General features: G+C 56.6%; 3 protein-coding genes across 4 annotated transcripts; all 3 read right to left on the bottom strand.

The window, feature by feature from the left end:
• Nucleotides 1-36: 36 nt before the first annotated feature.
• LOC147055025 (Golgi apparatus protein 1-like) lies at nucleotides 37-9,673 on the bottom strand. 2 transcript variants are annotated; one of them, XM_085915482.1, is made up of 26 exons: nucleotides 9,284-9,673; nucleotides 7,191-7,220; nucleotides 7,039-7,125; nucleotides 6,753-6,968; nucleotides 6,484-6,687; nucleotides 6,344-6,415; nucleotides 6,017-6,203; nucleotides 5,709-5,917; nucleotides 5,502-5,623; nucleotides 5,314-5,415; nucleotides 5,082-5,235; nucleotides 4,739-4,774; nucleotides 3,793-4,017; nucleotides 3,487-3,549; nucleotides 3,303-3,416; nucleotides 3,136-3,224; nucleotides 2,952-3,069; nucleotides 2,791-2,883; nucleotides 2,585-2,722; nucleotides 2,391-2,514; nucleotides 2,179-2,321; nucleotides 1,981-2,082; nucleotides 1,800-1,907; nucleotides 1,604-1,724; nucleotides 1,426-1,532; nucleotides 37-1,365 (listed from the first exon to the last, which is right to left on the bottom strand). In XM_085915482.1, exons 1-26 carry the CDS (start codon nucleotides 9,596-9,598, stop codon nucleotides 1,198-1,200), a joined length of 3,447 nt encoding a protein of 1,148 aa, XP_085771608.1. In that variant the 5' UTR covers nucleotides 9,599-9,673; the 3' UTR covers nucleotides 37-1,197. The 2 variants fall into 2 exon arrangements, with proteins under 2 accessions (XP_085771608.1, XP_085771609.1); XM_085915483.1 differs by lacking the exon at nucleotides 4,739-4,774 and having other exon boundaries at nucleotides 9,284-9,672.
• Nucleotides 9,674-9,908: 235 nt separating this feature from the next.
• Nucleotides 9,909-13,991, bottom strand: rfwd3 (ring finger and WD repeat domain 3). Its single transcript, XM_085915485.1, has 13 exons — nucleotides 13,646-13,991; nucleotides 12,939-13,168; nucleotides 12,643-12,857; nucleotides 12,528-12,577; nucleotides 12,251-12,436; nucleotides 12,075-12,166; nucleotides 11,876-11,990; nucleotides 11,582-11,804; nucleotides 11,343-11,493; nucleotides 11,105-11,281; nucleotides 10,816-11,030; nucleotides 10,496-10,710; nucleotides 9,909-10,415 (listed from the first exon to the last, which is right to left on the bottom strand). The coding sequence occupies exons 2-13, from the start codon at nucleotides 13,157-13,159 to the stop codon at nucleotides 10,272-10,274; spliced, it is 2,004 nt and encodes a 667-aa protein (XP_085771611.1). The 5' UTR covers nucleotides 13,160-13,168; nucleotides 13,646-13,991; the 3' UTR covers nucleotides 9,909-10,271.
• Nucleotides 13,992-14,124: 133 nt separating this feature from the next.
• Nucleotides 14,125-16,040, bottom strand: LOC147055023 (uncharacterized). The gene is made up of 3 exons (XM_085913464.1): nucleotides 15,909-16,040; nucleotides 15,474-15,511; nucleotides 14,125-15,320 (listed from the first exon to the last, which is right to left on the bottom strand). Exons 2-3 carry the CDS (start codon nucleotides 15,507-15,509, stop codon nucleotides 14,694-14,696), a joined length of 663 nt encoding a protein of 220 aa, XP_085769590.1. The 5' UTR covers nucleotides 15,510-15,511; nucleotides 15,909-16,040; the 3' UTR covers nucleotides 14,125-14,693.
• Between the last annotated feature and the right edge of the window lie 82 nt (nucleotides 16,041-16,122).

Raw genomic sequence — 16,122 nt, 5'->3', positions numbered from 1 at the left:
CATGATTGTGAGCTCAAGTGACAAAAGCCACCCACGTAGAAATCTTGCAGACTTTATTATCAACAAACTGCTCCTGTTTAAACCTGTACACAATAATTAGAGCAAAAAAGTGGACAGAAGCAAAAAAAAAAAACAACCCTAAACATCCTTTACAAAAAACAAAACAACCAGTTTGCTTAGCGCAAAATAAAGCAGGTCTATTGGCCACCACAAGAACCGGAAGGAAAACCAGAAGTCTGTCACGCGCCGGCGACCGCTCCGACAATGGCACGCGCGAGCGAGCGTCTGGTCAACGACATCCACCATGCGATCATCACCCGGGAGCACCGATCCTTTGCCACGAGCGCCCGCGAGCATGCGAGAGAACCAAAACAAACCACGTCCTCCTAGTCAAAGGAGACAGCGGCCAGTTGGTGGCGGCGGCGTTGCAGGTGGAGCAGATGTCTATGCAGCCGAAACAACCGCCCACCTAAACCAATAAATAAGGCCAATGAGCTAACTAGCGACTCTGATAGGATATTTTGTCGTGCGCAATAGCACTTGGATGCTCCGCAGTGTGCTCGCCCCACCCACAGCGGACATCAGCGTCGCGTAACAAATGATTTTACAAACGGGGAAAAAAAAAATGGTGACTGCAAAAATGTTTTTCTGTGACAAACACTGCGCAGTGCTGCGCTCATTCCACGCCAGTGACGTGGGAAGCCATTGCAGACAATCACGGCGCAGTGCTGGTCACATGTGATGGTCACATGTGATGCTCATGAAAAGCCAAATTGGAGAAGAAGAATGTGCAGGAGGCGGGCGGACGGGCGGGGCTGCTTTGGCACCGCCAGCCTGGCAGTCCCACAGCAGTAAATCAAACACACCTCACACGCACACATCCAGATTGGGGCCGAGTCATGGCGGTGCGGCGGCGCAGAAGAGCAGGTCATGTGGCATTTCTCTCTCTCGCTCTCGTTGTTTTCTTTTTCTTTTCTTATACATTTACACGTCGGGCTCCCTCACACGTCTTCTCCTCCGACCCCACCGAGCGGCGCGGAAAAAGAATAAAAATGAAAAAAAAAAAAAAAAAGAGGAGGTCCTCCGGCCGTGGGCGGGGCTAAGAGAGTGGTTGACGTCCATTTCGAGTGTTCCAGGAGGGTCTTTGAGAGGCGGGCTTCCTCCTGTGGCCGTGTCCATAGCCGCAGTGGCCGGGGTCTACCTGTCCTTCAGCTCCTGGGTGACGCGTTTGGTGAACCTCCCGCACAGCAAGCCCATCAGGAAGAGCAGCGCCACGCTGGCGCCCATTATGCTCAGGATGTAGTTCTTGGACGGGGACGTCAGCACCTGCGCCGCCAGGTCCGAGAAACCCTCCGCCGGCGCCACCTGTGCCAAGCCGAACGCAAAATGTGGATCCGTCCCGGTCGGCGGGTCGCCATAGCTTACCTTGGCGGCGTAGCTCCACATTTCCATGCGGTCCTGAAGTCTTTTCTTGCACTCGGGCTGCAGCCTCACGCGTTTGTCCTGCAGCGCCTCCATCAGGCACGACATCTCTGCGCACACGCAACGTCAACATCAATTTGCGAGGCACACGGGAAGCGTGAAATGACACGGCTGTACTCACGGCGGCCCTTCCCAGGTGGGATGGCGGCGCAGTGGTGCTTGATGTCAAGCGCGCAGGCCGTGTGCAGGACGGGGTCCACAAAAATGTCTGCCTTACTCTCCTTCAGCATGTTCAACACCTCCTGGAGTCAAAAAGAACCAAAACAAAGGTCAGATTTGGGCCCAAGAACATTTCAAACGAGCCAGATGCGACTTACTTTCTTGCAAGCCTCCTGTTTGATCTTCAGCAGGTTGATCTTCAGACATTCCTCCACTTGACCCGTCTGCTCTTGCGCCGCCGCCTCCTCGGGACACAGGTGCGTGATCTAAACACGCGCACGTGTTAGCTTAGCGTGGCGCTAAAGCAGCCGGACGGACGGAGGCGGAAGGGTTGCCAACCTCCTGGGTGCAGTGGAGCTGGAGCTGAGGGTCCAGTCGGTAGTCCAGCGCCGACTCCTGCAGGATGATGCGGATCTGGTCCTCGCAGTCGGACGACAGCCGCTGACAAAGGCCAGACGAGCGCTCGCGTCACAAGACGAGGATGGGAGCCGGCCGGCCGGCCGGCCGGGGCCGACGAGAGGACCGCGCGGTACCCACCTGGTCGGCGTACTTGAGCTTGAGGCAGGAGATGACTTGTCCCTCCAGCTCGTTGTCGGCCGTGGCCGAGTTCAAGATGGGCTGGCAGAACTTGGGAATGTCGGCTTTGCACGCCTTCCTCAGGATGGGGTTCAGACGGAAGTCTGCCCGACAACCCACGCAAATCCAAAAGCGTCATTTCAGGCCAAAGAAATAAATGAGCCCTCTCCCACCTGTATTTTGCGTGATCTGTCGCTTGGTGATCATCTGCTTGCACTTGGGATCCATCAGCTCGCTATTCTTGTTCTGCTTCAGACACTGAAGGACGTTCTTGCCTTCGGATTCGGTGCAAAAGCGCTGCACCCAAAAACAGGGGTCACAAAAGCCAAGGGGCAAAAAGCAGCCGGCGCCGCCGCACGTGACGTACCCGGATCATCTGCTTGCAGACCTTCATCAGCTGAAAGTCCAAGTCGGGATCCACCATCTCCACTTCTTGGAGCTTGAAGATCTTCTGCCGACAGCGCTGGGTCAGCTGACGCTTGTTCTCCTTCAGACACTCGATGACCTTTGAGCGTGACATGTCACGTGTCAAATCACGTCAACGCGTGTGTGCTTGTGTGTGCGGGCGCCGACCTGCGCGTTTCCAAAGGCCACGGTCTGACACAGGCGGTTGATGTCCGGCTTGCACGAATCGTACAGTTCCGGTTCTAGCCGGATGTCCTCGGACTGTGGACAAAAGGCACAAAGTCGTCTCGAGGCGGAACGCAATGACATCGCGGCGCAGTGTGACGTACCATCTCCACTTCTTCCACCCGAAGCTGCTTGCGACACTTGACGGACACGCGCTGCTCCTTGACGTCCTGCAGGGTGTCGTTCCTCACCGTGCTGCTCAGACACATCACCACGTCCACCCTGGCCGACATGTGACATCGTCACGCAATCCGTCGCGCAACTCGGGGCGGGGAGGGGGGGGCTTACTTCTTCTTGATGTTGGGACAAAGTTTGAGGACGTCCTCCTTGCAGGCCGTCTTGAATTTGTAGGAAAAGCGGAAGTCTTTGACCTGGATCTGCCGGCGTGCGAGCACAGAGCAAATGTTGGCGCCGGAAGACACGAGCAAAAGGCAGAGCGTGTGCGGGAAGCTCACCAGCTGGAAGTGCGTGACGCCCACCGAGCACTTGTCATTCATCTCCTTCTGGTGTTTGTTGCGGGCCAAACACTCCATCAGGTCTCCGGATTCAATCTGGTTGTCGGCCACCTCCTGGGAAGCGCGCGAAAGGGGGCGTGTCAACCCACATCGTGACATCATTGGCCGGAAGGAGGACACTTACGTGACAGTGAGCCTGGATGACGGGTTCGCAGGCTCGCATCAGGAGCGCCTCGATCTGAATGTCCTGAGTGCGCCGCAAAAGCAAAAATCAGCCTTCAAACACAATAGCGCCATCTCATGGCATACTGCTCTCAAGCATCCGTGAGGGAGGTGCTTTTAGAGGCAGGACGGAGCCAAACGTAGTGCTTTGCCGTCATTTTGTGGGTAATTATTTACTTTCTTCAAATGAGATTTCCTGTTGTGATGGCTCGGGAGTACCAAAAACACTATGTGGCAGATTTTTCGCAGGGGTGAAATTCTGACTTACCTCAGACTCCAGCTCAGTCAGGTTGCCCACCACGCTGCGGCAGTCCGGGACCAGGTCCTCCAGGTGGTCCTGAAGACACTCCAGCTCCTGTCCCGACTCGGTCTTCTCGCTGCACCACTTGCCCAGGTCGGTCATGCAGCGCCTCTGCAGCTCGGGGTCCAGCTTCACATCCAGCGCCCTCTGGTGGAGGATCCTCTGCACCTCCACCTTGCAGTCACGCGACAGCTGCGACGCCAGCCAACATCCACAAGGACGATCACAACCAAGAGAGGGACACCTTTCACATCTCACCGACCCTCGCTTTGTTCATCTCCAGCTCACCCGCAATTAGCCTAAGCAGCGCCACGGTTTCAAATTTCACAAATACAGTGATGCTTTGAGATACGAGTGCCTCCAATTGGGAGTTTACATTTACAAGCTTTTCCTGACCCCAATGTATATTTTGTTTGGAGATGCGAGCAAAAAACCAAAAAGGAGCTTAGGAGTGCGCTTCGGACCGTGGCCACTAGATGGTGGCAGCGCAATTTGAGAATTGAGTCACTGCCAATTGTGTCAAACTGCTAAATTGGCCCACTCGTAAGTCAAAGCGTCGATTGAAAGGCACCACATCATTTGAGGGAGGAGGTTGCCCACGTGACAGTTGAGCAAATCATCACCTCAATTATGAGTCAACGATTGGTTACCCAAATTTCAGCCATCATGTCCTCAATTTTGAAAAAAGAAAAAAAAGACCCAAGTTCCTTTTTGTCCACATGAAAAGTCAAGTGCACCCTGAAATGGGAGAGCATCTGCGAGAAAAGACATCCATTGAAAATGGAGGCTACCACCAGATTGGAGTTGGATGTACCAGAAAAAACTTTGGGGGAAAGTCCAAGTGGACCAGCCATCTAAAATGAGATTTGACTTTGCATGTGGATAAAATAAAACGCGTCGTCATGGTACTCACAGTGGTGGTTCCTTCTTCAGGGACTTGGACCGGGCGCTACGAGAACACGCGGCGGTCAATGAGCAAGCGTACACGACGCGGATCCCCCGCCCCCTAGACTCACGTGGAGCGGCCCGGACGGAAAAATCGGCCAGTTTTTTGTTTGTTTATGTCATCATCTTTGTCTGACAAATCAAACAAATAAAAATCTGCGCCAATTTTGAAAGAGCTCACGTCTACCTAGAAGCAGTGCAGCCACTTTGCAGGCCCCGCGACTCACTCATTCATTCATTCATTCATTCATTCATTCATTCATTCATTCATTCACTCACTCACTCACTCACTCACTCACTCACTCACTCACCCTGCGGCCCTGCTCCACCGATCGGTAGGCGTGGCGATACAAGCAGGAGAAGATGGCGCCGGGCGGCATCATCTCGCTGGTCTCGTTCCAGCCGTGCGTGTGGCAGAGGCGCGCCGCGTCGCCCTGGCACTTCTTGTACAGGACGGGGTCCAACCTGCGGTGGGGTGGGGCGGGGCGGTTCAGAGGGGGGGGAGGGGGCGGCTCTTGGCCCCGCAAACGACCCGCGGCTTACTTCCAGTCCCGAGCGATGAAGTATTGCAGCTCCAGCAGCCGATGCTCGCAGTCCTCCACCATCTTGTCCGTGTAGAGGTGCTCCATCAGACAGGACAGGATCCTGAACAGGAACAAAGAGGGACGGGCGGCGTCAACACAGAACAGAGGAGGAGCCGGCCGGCCGGCTGTCTTCCGTTTTTGTCTGACATGGGGTCGCCGTTGCGGATGTGCTTGCAGGCCGTCTGGATGACCGACTCGCAGGCCTCGTTGAGCGCGCGGTCGATGCGGTAGTCGGCGCCCGGGTCCGCCTCCTGGATCAGCGTCTGCAGCTGCGGGACCAAACAACCACGAGCGCCTTTCAGCAAAAGTCCAACAGAGCTGTCATGGAGTCGGCGTCCGGCCGGCCGGACTGACCGCGCGCTGACAGTTGGGGTCCACGGCGTTGTTGCGGCCGACCCGCATGAGGCAGTGCAGCGTGCGGCCTTTGCGGTGCAGACCCGAGCAGTCGCTCTCGATCTCGGCGCGGCAGTGCAGCACGATCTCGGGGCTGAGCGAGAAGTCCTCCATCAGCATGCGCCGGTAGTCCATCATCTCGCCCTGGCACTCGCCGCTCACCGTGCGACCTGGCCGCAAAGACAAAGGCGAGTTGGAAGGAGGGCGGCGCGGCGGGCGTGGGGCGGCGCGGTCGGCCGGCCGGCCGGCGCCAGAGGCTAAGCGGGCACCTCGATGCACGGCCGACTCCAGGCAGAGCAGCAGGTAGGAGAGCCGCGCCTCGCGGGCACGGGGCACGCCGCTGTCGGTGCTGCAGCGATACTTGCGCAGGTCCGACTTGCAGGCCTTGGCCAGCGAGTAGCTGACTTTGTAGTCCTGGGCGATCAGCTTCTGCCTGGTGGTCAGCGCCTCGCGACACTGAACGCGCACACACACACACACGATTGATTATCCCCGTGCGTTTGTCGATTTGAAAGGAGGGAATTGTCGCCGGCCCCGATTTGGAAGCGGATCGGGAGTGAAGCGCAAATGCTAAGTAGGGCAAAAATGCTATTCACCCTCTCCGACATGGCCTCCTCAAACTTGTGGTTGAAGAGACACTTGTAGACGCGACCTTCGCCCGCCAGCGTCTGCACAAATACAACAAGTTTTCCAAGGCCAACCAACGCCAGAAAGCTAGACAGACAGACAGACTCACGCTCTCGCAGAGGCGCTCGCGGTCGTCCCGGCAGGCAAAGTAGAGATATCGGTCCAGGTGGAAGTCGTCCGAGGAGAGCTCGGCCACGCGCATGATGTTCTTCTTGCACTCGTCCTTGATGAGGTGCGCCCCCGCCCGCTCCTCGGCCTCGCGCACCAGGCCCTTCTCCAGGCACGCGATCACCTCGCCTTGCGAGTGGACGTCCTGCGGCGGGCGGCAAAAAGCAGCCGATGGATGAGACGGCCCGGCAAAGCTTGGCGCTTTGCCACCTTGTCCCCCGTGCTGATGCTGCCGCAGTGCAGCGCGTTGATGTCGTCGCGGCACTTGTCCATGAAGCCGCAGATGAGACGGAAGTCGCTGAAGACGATGCTGGTCATCTTGGTGACGTACTGCTTGCACTGGTAGTCGCTGATGTTGGCGCGGTGGTCCACGAGGCACGACACCAGGTACCCTTTGCCCAGCTCCTCCGCCGCACACTCTTTAATCTGCAGCCCAAGCGGCAGCGGGGTTGGGGTTTTTTTTTTTTAGCCGAGCGTCGACGGCGAGCGGACTGACCTCGGAGATGGTGGACCTGCACACCTCCACGGCAACCGACTCAAACTTGGGGTCGGTGGTCAGGTTGAGCTTGTAGTTCCACAGCAGCTAGAAGGCCAACGACAAGAAATGAGGTTTGGCGGCCGGAAGGCATTTGGGGCCGGCCCACTTACATGGCTGCATTCGGCCGCGATGTCCGAATCCTGAAAGACACACGCGGAAAAAAAGCCGTTGGTATTCAAAGGAATTTCAAAGCAAATTTGCCAATCTGATCAGCTATTTTTGCCTCGGCGGTCACACGATCCGCTCACGACCTCTTCCAATCAAATCCAACACAAGCGCAACGACTAGGACATTTCGATGAAATCTTCACGGCCGATGCCAAGAGCCGGCGGAACCGGTCGGACGCAGCGTGGCGAGAATGCCGGCGGGCCGGTCCAGCGGCATGGCGTTCCGCTTCCTTCGCCACCACATCGGTTGACTCTCGGGGTCACTTAAGGTTTGAAATTTACACCAAGCGTGTCATTTGCCCTGATCTTTTTCCTTCTATTCTACGCATGATGAAATCTTTTGCACAATGTGAGCAGACGCCTTCTTTCCACCGAGGTCTTCATCTTCTTCCTCCCGTTGGACTCCACGTAGACCAAACCACAACACGCCCACACACACACACACACACACACACACACACACACACACACACACACACACACACACACGATGTGTGTCTAAAAGCGGTACGTTGCCGCCGCCCGCCAGCCTTGGTATTTTTCAAAGCGTCAAATCTACACAATGGTTACAAAACATGCTTCTTAACCACATGTCGGACAAAAATGTATGTACAACATTCCAAACAAAAGTTCTGATGACGCTTAGCTATACGCTAGCAAAAAACATAGCAAAAATGGACATTTCTCCCGCAGTCCATTGTTGTTGGCCATCTCTCCTGTTTGTCTATTCCAGGACATTGATCTAGAAATAAAGCTGACTGAGTGATTTTTACGATGGTGCTAATCTTGTGTCAACGTTGCAAGCAGCGAATGCCTGAGAAGGCGCTCGCTGCCCTGCCGTTGCCCTGCCCTGCCGTTGCCCTGCCCTGCCGTTGCCCTGCCCTGCCGTTGCCCTGCCCTGCCGTTGCCCTGCCCTGCCGTTGCCCTGCCCTGCCGTTGCCCTGCCCTGCCGTTGCCCTGCCCTGCCGTTGCCCTGCCCTGCCCTGCCAACACGCAAATTGATCAGATGAACAAAAGCGTCCCCATACGACTGAAGTCACGCGTGTCCAAGTCCAGAGCGTCACATGGGGACGGCCATTTTTGATCTTTAACCGGTGAACAATTGAAAAGAATCAACAAAAAGATTGCAATTTGACGTGGCCAGTTCAAAAGAAATGTTGTCTCATGATCAATGTTTGAACGCAGAATACCGATTGTGGAATTGAATTGAAATGAAACCCTTAGTTTGTTATTGTTACATTTCAGCGGCGTAAGATTGAATAATAATAATTCCCTTGAAAATCAAAATGATTGGGATCCCAGCACTTGAACGTGGGCGTCCGTACTTTTGCCACCTTCAATTCAATTCCTACGACGATGACAAGGATTGGCCCGATGAAGACATGTTGCCTATTCCAAATATTCGCTGATCCCTTTTAGGCCAGACAAAAGCAAGATCGCCAAACTCGTCCGACGCTCGGATGTTTCTTTCTCGTATGCCGGCGATGTCAGGTGATCAGGTCATCCATCGCCAAGCCAAACATTGCTCGCTCATCGCTTCGTTCACATGAGCACGTCGTGCACTCCATTGGGCCGACACATTTTGACAAATGAGTCCGTCTCTCTCTCTCGCATCAAACCTTTTGAGGCTCCCCACAGCGGCGGCGGCGGCGCTTTTCCAAGTTTGACACAAAGTCGACCGGCAGGAGACGTGGACAACACGCCAAGAAAAGCATTTCGTGGCGGCTGGCGCCCAACACAAGCGCAGAAGGCGAATGCCCGCTCGACGCGAGAAAGATGGTGGCGCGCTCGACGCTACTTGTACAAAAGCGTCGAAGAGGCCGAGTCGTCCGAATCGCGATGGGAGTCCCGCGTGACGGACGGACGGACGTCCAGTCCTGTGTGTTAGTTACGTGGGCTAGCAGGTGGCTAACGGAGGCGGCTAAGCTTGAGCGGGCACTCCCCGACCGAGCGAGCGCCGACCGCCGCTTCCCGAAGCCCCGCTCGCTCGAGCAGCAAGCAAGCGGACCGACCGAGCGACCGAGCGAGCAACCAACCTCCTTCTTGTCCTGGAGACACTCCAGCACCGCCAGGTTGTTGTTCCACGTGTCCTTGGCGCACAGTCGCGTCAGGTCGTCCCTGCACACCGCCTCCTCGGACAACTTCCAGCCGGCGGAGCGCTTCCGATGCGCCGAGGCCGCGCCGCCGACCACCGGGTTCCTGTCAGCTCCGGCTGCCGCGTTGACGGCGCCGGGCGGATTCTGCAGGTTGGCCGCGACGGGCCACGCATTGGCGTCCGCTCGACACGGCCGTAGAAGCGACGAGAGGCTCAAGAAAAGCAGGAGGTGAAGAACACGTATGCAGTCGGCCATCTTCAGCCTGCTCCTGCTGCTCGGCTGCTGCGTTCAGGGACGCTCGGGAATGTTGCACGCTTGCGGACAGGGAGGGCCGGCCGGCAAGCAGGGCGGGCGGGCGGCTGCCTGCCTGACCGTGGGCGGCTGGCTCATAAATAATTCATAAGCGCGTGCCGCGGCGGCGGCGACTCAAATCCGATAGACTGAAGAGCGTCACTTGAATTTGTTCACCCCAGGGCAGACGTTTTCGTTTGGTAATTACAAGGTGTCATTCATCACTGCAAGTTATCAGTCAAAGGTGCATTTTATAAACAGCTTGGACCCACACTTCAGATGCTAAAAAATTTGCTTTTTATTCACTTGGCAAACAGAAATGGAATAACGCGTAGAAAACAAACAAACAGACAAACATCATAGTGTGCATTGATCACAAAGGGAGCATTTCAGCCTTGTGAGAAAATAGTTGCCTATTTTGGCTCTATTGGGAATCTTGGCGGACCCAAGCGCGGCCTCTCGCACAGGCCGGTCGGCGCCGAGTTCGAGGCCGCTCTAACATCCGAGGCTTGCGCTCAAAGACGCCGACGCCTTCCTCCCTTGCGACAGAACGTTCCAAGCGTGCCTCCTCTGAACGCTCAACATGATGAACAAATTCCACCCGGCGTCGCCATCGAGCGTCCGTCCGGAGGCCTTTTCACTTCCACTTGTAGAGCTTGAGCATTTTCTCAGTCAGCGTGCCCAGGAAGTGCTCGCCGTTGACGGCGAACGGCGAGATGTCCATCACGGGCAGGTCGGCCGGAAGCTTCTGGAGAAAAGCGCCGCTGGACGCCTCCCACACCTCAACGGCGGCACGCAAAAAAAAGCCATCGGAAAGCCGACTCGGAAAGACGGCGTGAATTAGCGTGTGGCCGGACCTACCATGGTGGAGTGCGTGGCCTCGTCTCCGGCGCACACCAGCGCTCCGTTTCCGTGCGGGGCGGCAAAGACGGCGTTCTTGGTGAGCAGTTTGCAGGACGAGCCCACGCCGAAGGTCTGCACGGGCGAGCAGGAACAGTCGGGCGGCTCGCCGGCGTCCCGCTGAGGCGTCCGGGTCAGCGCCATCAGGACGCAGCGCACCATCGGGTGGAGGCGGCCTGCGTGCTCAAGACAAGCGCGGCTGACTTCACTGCTAGTCCGAGTTTGGGTCCGAACCCCAAATCCTCATTGGTTTTGCGTGATGACACGAAGGAGCGCCTCACCGGCTCGGTACGTGACCAGGCAATGTCGGCTCTCCGTCTCCACCTGGATGCCGGTGCAGCCTCCCGCCTCCAGCGGCAGAATGTGCGGCTTGTACGTGTTCTCGTCCAGCTGCTCCCAGAAGACGCCGCCCTCCAGCGTGCCCGCGATTAGCCCGCCGCACGGGAAGGCGCTGGATGCCGCGCGGGGGACGTAGCACAGCGACACCACCGGGGCCCTCAAACGACAAGTTGGAGACAACGTTGGGCTGGGTTTGGGCAAAGCGGGAGCCGGAGAAAACGCCTTCCTCACCGAGAGCGCAGCGACTGGAGCTCCTGCACGTGGGCGCTGGTGTCTCTGATGTCGTAGAGCAGAACCGAGCCGTTGATGAGGCCCGCGTAGACATAGTTGGGCTTGTCCGAGCACCAGCAGCAGCTCCACACCGGCTTGCCCGCGTTGTACGTCTGCACCACCGCGTTGCTCGCCATGCTGCAAACAGCCAGAGTGAGCGTCGCCGGCGGGAAATGCCGTCGCCACCGTGACGCATCACCTGGTGATCTTGAGGGTGCTGTCCAGCGAGGCGGACAGCAGCATCCCGTCGTTCTGCCGGTCGAAGCTCAAGGCTCGGATGTGCGCGCTGTGGATGGGAACGTACTGGCTGTGCCTGGAGTTGTGCAGGTTCACCTTCTTCACGCCACAGCCTGCCGCGTTCACACGCAAAGACGTCACCAGGAATAACAGGCGGGGAGGGGGGAGAAGAAATCAAGGCGGCGGGCGGCAAGGGCCCACCAGGCATGAGCAAGGGGCGCGCCGAGGGCTGCGAGACCACCAGGCAGTTGAGCGCTTCGCAGTGGGCCAGGACTCGGCAGCCTCCGTTGGCGGACACCAGCACGGCCTCGGAGAAATTGTACGACGCCGTTAGGTGGGAGCTGGCTGAGGACGAGGCGGGGACGGCGGCAGAGGCGGCAGAGGCGGCGGCGCCACCGCCTTGAGCCATCAGAGCTCGGATCTCCTGCCGGACAAAAAGAGAATCAGGCGTGCGCCGAAGACCGGCCGTTGACTCTGGAAACAGGAAGTCGATACCTGCAGCTCCTGTTGAGTTCGACCGAACTTGGTGGTGATCATCTGAAGCTTGAGTTTGCACTGGGCCGATTCTAACTCGGCCTTCCTCCGGAGAGACTGCTCCTCCTCAAGAGCCCTGTACGCAAAAAAGGGAGGGAGGGAGGGAGGGAGGTGGGTTGGGGTGAGTGCGCAAAGTGGGGCTGACTGGCGGGCGTTGGACCTCTTGAGGCTCTCGTGCTGGCTGTTGTCCACGGCTTTCAACTTGGGTGTGTAGAGCATCACGATATCCGAGCGCTTGGCCTTCTTGTTGCACTGATGAGACACGCAAGAGCGAGTGAGGCCCTGAGTGAAAATGTGTGAGGCCCCCCCCCCACACACACACAAGATGGGACCTACCTGCGGACATTTGGCGGCGGCGCGCTGCGAGGCCAACCACTTCTGGATGCAGGTGAAGCCAAAGAGATGTCCGCAGCGCAGGGCGGCCACGCGGTGGTCGCCCACCGCCGTCCAGGCCTCGAAGCAGATGCTGCACGTGTTGCCGTCGCCCTCCTCGCTTTGGAACGTTGGCACGGCGGGGGTCGGCTGTAAGCAGACGGCGACGTTTACGACAGGAAAACAACTTTCAACCGGGGCTCCCGTCGATTCATCGGCTAGCCGAAGCTCGGTACGCTACCTGCGCCGCGGGAGCGCCGTCGTCTCCTCCTTCTCTCTGGCCGTCTGCGGCTGAAAGGCGAGAAGAAGACTTAAGGGAAGACACGCCCGTGTTCGGATCCGAAAGCGGCACCTACCGGCAACGGACGCGTCGTCACCGGGGCCGTCGAGACGCGGGTGAGCTGCAGGGGCCGGGGCCGCCCCGCCGGGCTCTTCTTCGTCAGACTCGCTCGCCTCTGTGCTGCTGGACGCCCGGGCGGCGGCGGCGGCGGCGGGTGCTCGCAGCACAAAGTTGGGGAAGCCTCGAGGGGGCGTGGCCGTCTGGCTGGAGTAGTGCACCCGGACGGCGTGCCTAGATGGACGCGGCCGCTCATAATCAACCACTTGGGGTCTGAGAAATGCACGAGGACCGACCGCCGGAAGACAGACTCACCGAAGCCGCCTCCGCACGGGCGACGACTGTGTAGCGGCGCTCCCTTGGCCCGCCCTCCTCTGACTGAAGGCCCAGGTGGCTGGAAGTGTGAGCGGGACCGCCACTCGGGGCTCCCCTTCGCCACCGGCGTCGTCTTCCTCGTCCACTTCCGTGCTGCTGCCAGAGTCGGACATGATGGAGGGAGCGGCGGTGGCGCCGCGCTGGAGGGGGTCCAACTCCATTGCTTCTATCTGATGAGGACACTGATCATGTCAGCAACACATTTGCTCCAATTTATAATTCAAGTCCAAAACCTATTGATCGTCAAGGAGGCAGATCACGGACATTTGGATCATTTGAAGTGAAAACCAAATCCGAAATGCTTGTTTTATGAAAACAGCTAGCTAGATTGGGCCGTTGTTTCGCTATGATCTGGACCCTTCTTCCCAGTTGAATCCAGTCTCACACGCCCAGCCAGTGCAGATTCGCTACTCGAATTGGAATGTGGCTGCGATTGGATTCAAAACAAACAAACAAGCAAGCAAGCGTTTAGATTAGCAGTGGACTCTTCCATCCTGGTCCTCGGGGTCCTATGTCATGCATGTTTTCAATGTCTCCCCGCTGCAAGTTACATGACAAGCCGCTGAACTTCCAAACTCGTAGTTATCAAGTACACAGCTCACTGCTAGCCGCTAGCCACCAGCTGCTAAACCGCTCCTACTTCTTACCGGTGCAAGAAGTCGACGTTCGCCGGGGCCGTTCAGCTCAGGGCCCGCCCGCCCGCGGGAGTTGCTGGTGGTCGGAGCAGACTCTGGAGCGCACCAGAGTCCAAATCGAAAGCTTAAAACGTGGCCACACTCAAACGTTTGCAAGATTCTCCCGGGCTCCTTTGCCGCGCATTTCCGCTTACGTCATCAAAAAAAGATCGCTTGTGCGGCTACGAAGTGAGATGAGTCGCTTCGGATGAGTCGCTTGGCGAGCTAAAGCCAGGATTTTCAGTCCAAACTCACCGTGTTGGTGGAAAAGAATGAAAATACAAAGGAGCCAGTATTGTACACGTTTCCCAATCATAAGCAATATATGACCTTGCGTGATCAAATGTCACAAAAAGCGCCACTTTTGTTTCTTGGGATTCCCCAGGGTTACACTCTTCGAAATCAAAGACACAACACAGACAATACCATCAGTCAAGTGCTTCAGACCTTTTATCCAAGACACCTTTCAAATGAAAGACACGTTTGAAGGATGAAACCTCACTCACAAACACAAATAAAGAACCACATCTTTGTTTTCCTTGCTCAACCTCAAAGACACACCAGCATGCAATGTTGGCCCCACACTCGGATCCTATTTTGGCAACAGCAGAGAACGGAGAAAATGAACAACATCAAAACAGTAAAGAGTGACACCAAAGTGAGTCACCAAATGAATTGTCAGGCATGTCAAAGAAAACACCCAGCATGGCAATGCCAAATTCCAAACGTGTACAATCAGACTCGCCCGCCCGCCCCAACACAAAAACACGTGATCACCTTTTGTCTCTTAATGACTTAATTGCATCATCACAAAGACTTTGCTCGAGGCAAAGAGACGGGCGGAGGTGAGAAGATTTGCAGCTGGTGAGCCTAAACAGACTTGGGAGACGTGGGACGGTGGGAAACGTCATTTCCATCTCTTTGTGTGTCTTAACATGTGAAGAAATTGACTTTGATACAGCAAGAGGTGCATTGGCCCTGGACTTCCACAGGTAGAAGAGAAAAAAAAAATACCAGCACATTACAAATTGGGTGGGACAAAGGTACACGAAAGTGGTGCTAAGGAACCACTCATCAAGAACGGCGTGGGCATTGAGGCGTAACGTCGTGCTAGGTTGAGGGCAGCGCGAGTGGGGGGACGGTTGGAGCTGATGACGCTGGAGCTCACCACGCTGGCGGGAGGCCGCTCCAGAACCATCACGGCGCGGTGGAACACGGGGACGGAGCGACGCGACGACGTGGCCGAGGTGAACGCAACCCGTCCGACAGACCCGGAGGACTGGAGGTCGCTGCTCTCCAGCGCCGCCGACAGCTCCCGCGCAGCCTCGCTCAGCTTCCAGCTGATTTCCTGGAGCTTGGACCCGTCCGAGCCGGTCTTGAGGAAGCCCAGCACAGAATTGGCTGTGGAAACTTTGCTTGTGAAGTCCCTGGCGTTGGACAGACAACGGCCCACGTCCTCGAGGGCCATCCGGATTTCGGGCGTGGCCGTCAAGGGCCGCCGCTTGATTGCCAGCACCATCTCCTCCAAAACGCTCACCTGCTCGTAGACCTGCAGGAAGCCGGCCCTGTGGGACCTGGGCCTCGCCACCACGTTGGACAGCTCCTTGCACAAGTCCAAGATGAACCCGACATCTCCCAGCAGCACCTCCTGACACATACGGGAAGACGCACGCAACTGAACTTTTACACACTAAACGCCTCAAAGAAACACTGAGACAATGAAACTCACTCAAAGTTTGACACCTGACACCAGAAATGAGACTCAGTTTGACTCGCAAAGTCAAATATGTTGTGTACTTACAGTGTCTTCTTCCCATCCTTGGCTTTGCCAAGACATGCCTGAAATATAGAGCAAGTCAAATATCACCGATGCAAATTGAGAACAAAACAGCACAAGGAAATGTGTGTATCCATTCAAAGTCGCACAATTTAACAAACAAACAAACTGCTGGGGGCGTGCGTTGGGTTGGGTTGGGTTGGGGAGCCAGATGCCGCTTGGCAAGGCCCAAAGAGGACAAACGAGCAAAACGGGAGCAAAAGAGGCCAGCAAAAACACAAAACTGACCCCATTTCGAGTGGCCCGTCGTCTTCACTGAAGCTAGCATGCCAACAAAGCCCACGGGGGGCCGAGATTTAACAGCAGAAGCCCCCCCCCCCAATGGTTCGAACCACAACAAACTCGCAGCTCAATTAAAAGCATTATTTTGGTTGACTATTCAAGTTAAAAAGAAGTTACCTTAGTTCTTGCGTGGCCAACAAGGAGCACAAAGCCAGCTGGAGGAACCTGTCTGACTAAGACACGTTATGCTTAGACAACGTTGTTTGTTGGTGTTGACGCCTTGATTGGGCAGAGGCGAGGAGCAACTCTGAGGCCCGGATCTCCTTCTTCGGGTCGCCACCCAAAATGCACAAAGCAATGAACGGCAAGGAGAAAAAGTAGTGATGGAAAG

This window comes from Syngnathus leptorhynchus, chromosome 6, assembly GCF_054491065.1.
Source record: "Syngnathus leptorhynchus isolate UIUO chromosome 6, UIUO_Slep, whole genome shotgun sequence".
Classification (NCBI taxonomy): Eukaryota; Metazoa; Chordata; class Actinopteri; order Syngnathiformes; family Syngnathidae; genus Syngnathus; species Syngnathus leptorhynchus.
Note: the sequence above shows the minus strand (reverse complement) of the source record. Positions and strands in the feature narration are given on the sequence as shown.

Bases quoted from the DNA above. Each gene is read 5' to 3' on its own strand.
- LOC147055023 (XM_085913464.1), bottom strand. From the start codon at position 15,509: ATGTCTTGGCAAAGCCAAGGATGGGAAGAAGACACT. The intron at 15,321-15,473 runs GTAAGTACACAA...CGTATGTGTCAG, and splicing joins AAGGATGGGAAGAAGACACT to GAGGTGCTGCTGGGAGATGT.
- rfwd3 (XM_085915485.1), bottom strand. From the start codon at position 13,159: ATGGAGTTGGACCCCCTCCAGCGCGGCGCCACCGCCGCTCCCTCCATC. The intron at 11,805-11,875 runs GTATCGACTTCC...TTTGTCCGGCAG, and splicing joins GAACTCAACAGGAGCTGCAG to GAGATCCGAGCTCTGATGGC. The intron at 11,031-11,104 runs GTGAGGAAGGCG...TTGTCGTTTGAG, and splicing joins CTCCAGTCGCTGCGCTCTCG to GGCCCCGGTGGTGTCGCTGT.
- LOC147055025 (XM_085915482.1), bottom strand. From the start codon at position 9,598: ATGGCCGACTGCATACGTGTTCTTCACCTCCTGCTTTTCTTGAGCCTC. The intron at 6,416-6,483 runs GTGAGTCTGTCT...GTATTTGTGCAG, and splicing joins GCGAGCGCCTCTGCGAGAGC to ACGCTGGCGGGCGAAGGTCG. The intron at 2,322-2,390 runs GTGGGAGAGGGC...GTTGTCGGGCAG, and splicing joins ACAGATCACGCAAAATACAG to ACTTCCGTCTGAACCCCATC.